This window comes from Diadema antillarum, unplaced genomic scaffold, assembly GCF_040938485.1.
Source record: "Diadema antillarum isolate AM-2024a unplaced genomic scaffold, OU_Dant_1.0 scf00000226, whole genome shotgun sequence".
NCBI classification, from domain to species: domain Eukaryota; kingdom Metazoa; phylum Echinodermata; class Echinoidea; order Diadematoida; family Diadematidae; genus Diadema; species Diadema antillarum.
This window is the reverse complement of record NW_027271115.1, coordinates 3,900,320-3,906,850: the sequence shown is the minus strand read 5'-3', so window position 1 is coordinate 3,906,850 and position 6,531 is coordinate 3,900,320. Positions and strand designations below refer to the sequence as shown.

The 6,531-nt window shown below is 43.4% G+C and overlaps 1 protein-coding gene across 1 annotated transcript in view; it reads left to right on the top strand.

Moving 5' to 3' along the window:
• The first annotated feature begins 1,156 nt into the window (after positions 1-1,156).
• LOC139724729 (VPS35 endosomal protein-sorting factor-like) overlaps positions 1,157-6,531 on the top strand; it is a 30,748-nt gene continuing 25,373 nt past the window's right edge. Inside the window, exons 1-4 of the mRNA XM_071635851.1 lie at positions 1,157-1,178; positions 3,817-3,907; positions 4,720-4,950; positions 5,628-5,747. Of these exons, the coding sequence (XP_071491952.1) occupies positions 1,162-1,178; positions 3,817-3,907; positions 4,720-4,950; positions 5,628-5,747 (459 nt within the window). The 5' untranslated portion in view covers positions 1,157-1,161. The remainder of the gene's footprint in view (positions 1,179-3,816; positions 3,908-4,719; positions 4,951-5,627; positions 5,748-6,531) is intronic.

Sequence of the window (6,531 nt, the reverse complement as noted above, 5' to 3'; positions counted from 1 at the left end):
CTGTAATATGAACAAATATGTCTACTGTTGGTTAAGGAGCACTGAGAGAATGTTTCATAATGCCGGTGTCATTTTTCCAAAAGCTCTCTCACCAAATATAATGAATATCACTTTTGGTGAAGAAATCGTTATATTGCTTGCATGCAGTGGTATAGTACGTCACTACACCGGGTAATATGAGTCCACAATCTGACTGACAGCCGACGGGGCTAAGAATAAAGTAATATGTATGTTTACATAGACCATGCAATATAACAAATCACTCTGAAATATTGCTCCGTCGATCGTTATAATATATATATAACACTTGAGAGTCCGTTGACAGTCGGTGTACTTTCACCTTGAGACAATCACGTTCCCTCAACGCTTTATACGCACTTCAACGGAGGTGGAGGGGGGGGGGGGTCTAGGGCAATTACCCTCTGGGCAATTACCCCTTTCCTTCCCCTGACCCTATATAATCCTAATCCTGACCCTAATCTTAACCATAAACCAAACTCTATACCCTAATTTTTTTTTAAAAAATAGTACTTTCCTCCAACCTCATCACGTACACATGTAGGCCTGGCGGCGGGGGGGGGGGGGGGGGGGTAATTATCCTGATATTCCTCGGGGATGTCAAATGTTCTGATAGGCGATATTTCTTTATAAATCTTTGCTGTTAAATTGGTTAGTTGTTTGTTAGTTAGTTAGTTAGTTAGTTAGTTAGTTTGTTTGTTTGTTTGTTTGTTTATTTGTTTGTTTATTTGTTTGTTTGTTTTCATAGCTATTATATCCGTACGGCCGTCCGCCAACGGTGATTGTCAAAGAAGCATTTGTTCCTTCGTTTAAAAAAAAAAAGAAGAAGAAAAGAAGTGAAAAATTGTAATGACGTCCGGTGCTTTGTAAAATATTTCAAAAAACCCTTGCAACACTGACATGATCGTGACATGACTCTTCTGCGCAATCGTGACCACGCACGCCAAACGCTAATTCTTAGCTCACGAGACCCAGAATAAATTCACGCCCTCGGAATCCTATTGCCCCACGCCTCCGCCGCGCCGCGCGCCGCCGCGCCGATCTATCCACCGACTACGAGCCGAGCTACAGCTCCACCTCCACACCATAAAACAAAGACAACAGTCCTCACCTGATCGAAGACGCCAAAGTCGGCCGGTGAAGATGGCGACCTACGAGTGGTACGTATCTACAGCCTTCATTTTAAACTTCCTTTTTTTTCGTGGCCTTTGCAGTTGAAACCATAATGTGGTGTTTTTCGAAACTTATTGCTAGTTTCATTCCCTTTCCCCAAATTTTCGTGGAAATAAGGGGCAGAGTGATGCCGAGGGTAACGTGTCAAGATACGATGGGCGGTACTATTGTAGTCCCAGCTATTGTGTTTTGTGCTGGACCAAGAATTTGTTCCTAGCCTGTGCTGTAGTTGCTGTGTGCTTTTTCCTGACCTAGTCCTACGTTTCTCTTGTCTTATCTTGCCGAAGATGAAGATGCTCACAATCAATAAGTTGATTATCATGCTACTAGGGATGCAGACAAAGCTTGCCCTATCCTGCATTGACCTTTTAAATTGCTATTTAAACTGTCTTGGGTTGTCTACTTGGTAGGCCTACTAGAACTACAGAAGTCTAGACTCTAGACTAGAGTGTAAATTTAGTGAATAGTAGAAACTAGTCTAGACGGGTCTAGATCCTACTCTGAATGAGTCTGACTGTGGTGTCTCTGTATTGTAAATTAATGTAACATTTCATTTTCAGAACCCAGAATACAAAGTAACATTAAACAATCAACGTTACAATTTTAACTCCTTTTTTTTTTCTTAAAAAAAACAAAGAAACAAATGCCTCATGATGGTGTTACTTATTTGCTAACCCTTCTTGTGAGGCTTGACAATGTGTCACGGGTTGGAGCAGCCACTCTTTCCTCTGGGAGGCTGTTCCAGTTTTTTTTTTTTTTTTTTTTCGTCCTTTTGGGGCTCTCCCCTAATATTACAAACATGTACAATCACATCACTTGGGTGATCCATTAACAGAACAGATACAATAACTCACTTGGCTAAGACATACAATGTATTACAGGGAGAGCCTCGGGCAAGGCTGGCCCAGAAACTGAAGATATACATATATATATATACACTACTATCCCGGGAGCCACACAACAAAAATAAGAGGTCATTGATAGAGAGAAAGAACAGGGATAGATAGAGGGAGAAGAAATGGAAGGCACCCCCCAGATACGAGTCTCACTTCCGTAATCGGGCATCTTCCCGTGTCGACCTCGTCTATGATATCGAACTTGCCTCCGTTATCGATCGCCAGACCTTTGGTGTTCCGGTCGGCCACGAGGGCTGTGGTGCCTTGGTACTCTTGAGTAACGTCGGCGTTGACAAACACCAGTTTATACTTGCCAGAGGTGGTACTGGGGATCCAGCATGCCTGGCCGCTGATGCCGTGGTCATCTCCGTCTATCTTGCCCCACATCTTGGTGGCAAGGCTTCGCTTCACGATGACGGCTCGGAGAGACAGAACCAGTCCATGCTCTCTGTGATGGCCCTAGATAACGGTTTCCTTCCGCTCCTTGGTGCCGTAATTCTTCAGCACCATTGCAGGACAGAGGATGCAGCCTGAGTGGTGTGACAACCAAGCTGATTCTTGCAGAGATCTTGGTTGGGGCCATTATTAAATGCCCCCCCCCCCCCCCCCCCCCTCTTCCCGGCCCTGGCTGGCCCTGTGTTACAGTGTGTATTGCGTTCTGCAGGCGACAAGCTGGAACTATTGTTTGCTGTGAGAGCGCTGTTGACGAAGGTTACTAGTGTATTGTGGGAGGAGTTTTGATTTGATCATTGGGCAGTGGGTAAGGTCATTGTGGATCCTAAAAAGTCAAAGAGCATGGAGAGACACAAGATCGTCCCACGGTGTTCCAGGGACTGCCAGCCAATAAGGATCTTGATCATCTGGCTGACACTTAGAAGTTGATGTGTTAAATGGTACCTGTTTGGAATAAAGCCAGCAGCTCGTCTCTGTACAGACTCTAGCTCATTAGACATTGATGTTCTTCTGAGTAGCAGGGTCCGAAATACGGGAGGCATACTCAAGTGCTGGTCTTACAAAGGTGTTAAAGCTCTTTCCTTGATCTTACTGGAACTTATTTTTAGATTTCTTCTGAGGAAGCCCAGTGTTGTGCTTGCTTTATTGTAGATTTCATTGATATGGTGTCCCAGCTTATGTTCTGCTGGACGGTCACCCCTTGATATGCACATGTGACCTTATCCAGAGTGTGGCTATGTACCGTACAAATGTAGGTGGTATGCTGGCAGTAATGGGTGTCTACTCCTGGTGACTGGCAGGGAGGAGCTTTAAGCTGGATAGAACTTTATGTCCCAGCTGTCTTCCCAGTTGGTAAGGCACTGGAGGTCACCTTGAAGGAGATCTTCGTCTGCATGTCGCGTTTCCTTGGTGATGTATACTTTTTGAGCTACATGCATTGTATTAAACTGAGATCACTTTTTCATCTAGTGTACATATGAAAATGCGTCGGTTTTCAAAATGAGAAGCAATGTCGTATCTACTGTCAAATGTTTGCCTGAACGTCTAACAATTTATGACTTAGATTCTAGAACATGATTCAAATCATCATGGATTTATTATATTTTTTCGAAGGGGCCTAGTAGTAGATCTACAATAGTAGATCATAGAGGTGTACTTTTTGCCCAAAAATCAGAGCATCCTAATGAGGCATAGCACGATGACTCAAGCTAGCTATGAGGCCATATTGAGAGCAACATGCTTTCACAAAGTTCTTTTCCCTTACATCGTTCCACAGGCTAGCTCGTCCGAGGGACTATGAGGCGGAGAAGAGAGGTCGTCTCCTGAAGGGAGAGATCACCACAGATCACCCCCTGAAACCAATCACGGTAGGAATGCCCACGACTGATGACCCAGCAGCTGAAATCATTCGAGGAGAATAGTGTACCCGAAAGAGAAGGCATTTTAAAATAGCAGCAGCATAGCAAATACACAATTCAACCTGAAAACTTAGAGCAAGATCCTGCAAATTCCAGATAGCCCCATATAGAAATTGCTGCCCGATTAGTCCAGCTAGACAAAATAGTAGATTAGTGTTATTGTGACATCAATGTGATAAATCTCCTGAAATTGTTCAAGTAATCACACTCTGGAAAATGCATGCAGTGGTACTTTCGTGTCTTTTGTAAACTAAATATATCATGGGTAATGCACAAGGGCTCTTAGGTATGCTATCCTTTTGAGTAGGCAATGAAAAACTATGTAGGATGATTTATTCACATACAGATTGGCATTTCTTGCTTCTTATCTCTAAATTTGCCTCAGATTTTATTGAAACACTGCTTTGATGTGTATGCGGAAATTGCTGGCTCTTACTGTCATACTTACTGCTCTTACTGTCCTTCAGTGATGCTACACAACATAATAAGATGATAACACAAAACCGTGATTAAGAGTCAGTCATGGCCTTTATGTTGTACACAGCCCTTTGAATTCCACTCTCTTCTTTTTGTGTCTTCCCCATGCTCTTTGATGTCATTATGGTAAAAGCTTCCTGTGAGTGCCACAGCAGTAACTGTGTAGCACCATCAATATATCATGCAGATCTTATAGATCATCAGTTTGACTACACTCTTGAAATGCTGTCAAGGAGTATTCATTTGCTGAGAGTCGACTATATCGCCACTCTCCTGAATCCCAGGTGCACGTGGCTGACGCAAAGCTCCGCAAGTCTGGCCGCGGCAGCACCAGCGGAGGACCCAAGCAGCAGGAGCCTGCCAAGAAGCCGTCGTCCCTCACTGACCCCCTGAGCAGCGCCCTGGAAGGCTCCGACCCCCTCTCCATGTTTGCTGCTGCCGCAGCGGCCAAGCCCAAGGCGGACCCTCTGTCGGACCCACTGTCATCCTCACTTGGCTCTTCTACCAAGGATTCAGTGAGTGGCAGTCCACTCTTCTTTTTTTTTCACACACTTACTCAGCCTAAATTTTTTATATTCATGCATTAAAATCATTTGAATTTTGCATTAAAATCATTTGAATTTAGAAATCTTGATTCTTGAATTCCTACTTTTCCCTCCGAAATTACGTACTCTCCATTCTACTTCATTCTATTTCCTCCAAAATTATTGGAAAGCAGTCAAGCATAGTGTACACAGGAAATAAAATATATTAGAAGCATCAAATTTTACACAGTGTAAACAATTGTGAAGATACTCTTACATTTGAGAAATAATGAGTGACAGATTCCACAATTGCACGAATGATAACATAATAGAAAAATGGGACAAATGATCAATATCAAACAACCAATCAAATGACAAGGATCTACATGTATATAGATGTTGTATGATATGCTATAACCCTCATGCCGACTGAGACTAAGAGTACGTACATACATGTACATATGTATACCATATCATATTGGTCACTGGAATCCACAATGTAAGCATTGGTTTTTCCACCAAATTCTATGTACTATGATGCAGGGAGTTAACGTCTGGCAAAGTAGACTGATCTCTGTCATTTCTGTTAATAGAGTCTCCGTATTGTTTTAGGCAGTTGGGGCAGTGACAATGTAATACTGATACTCTGTAATGGCTTTTCACTTCAGGCACAATCAACTTCCAAATCAGCACCACAGGATCTTGATGACTCCTTTGAACCATGGTCCAGCAAGAAGGCGGGAATCCTCGGAAAATACACCACGTCAGAAAAGCTCTCCATTACAACGGTGAGTGCTGCACTTCTTATCTCTGTCCATGCTACTTGTGAATAATCAGTGGCAGATCCAGACGGGGGTGCACCAGGGGCAGGCCCCCCTTTAATTCTTGTTCAAACAAAAGAAATAAAAAGAAAAAAATGGGGGAGGGGAGCATGCGCCCCCTTTAATTTTGTATTAAAGCCCAAACAAAGTTCTGGTACGACTGCAAAAGTTGTCAAATTTCGCTCCCAAATGTGAACGTATGCTTAGGAAATGTGCAGGATAACGATGTTATAACAAGATATTCGATGGGTAACGACGAAAATGCGAAATATTAACCAAAAAGGTTCAGGCAACCCTACTTACCCGAACGGGGTCAGGCTAAACTCGGACTCGAGGATAACTTGGCTTCGCTTTGATGACGGCGGGATGAGTTGTAATGGTTGTCCCTCTGTGTACAGTGTTGTCCTATATGGGAGCGCCCTGTATAAACTAGCGCTTCGTGTTCAGGCTACTCGCAGTAATGGTCCGAGTTGTTACAACGCGCGCATCAAAAACCTCTTTTGCGCGCATGCAAAATTAGTGTGCGCCTATCAAGCACCTCTAAAACAATCAAAGGCGCTTGATAAACAACAACAAAAACTCCAAAGACCGCGCGTCTCAGCAACTGAGGACCGCGCGCTGTCATTTTTGTTTTGTTTTGTACAGGATTTACGTAATACGTTAGCACGCACTTTCCTGTCCATTCAGTTAGGCCTCATTTGGTATTATGCAGTGGCCAGTAGAATGTGGCGATCACGAACTGCGTGTGAAT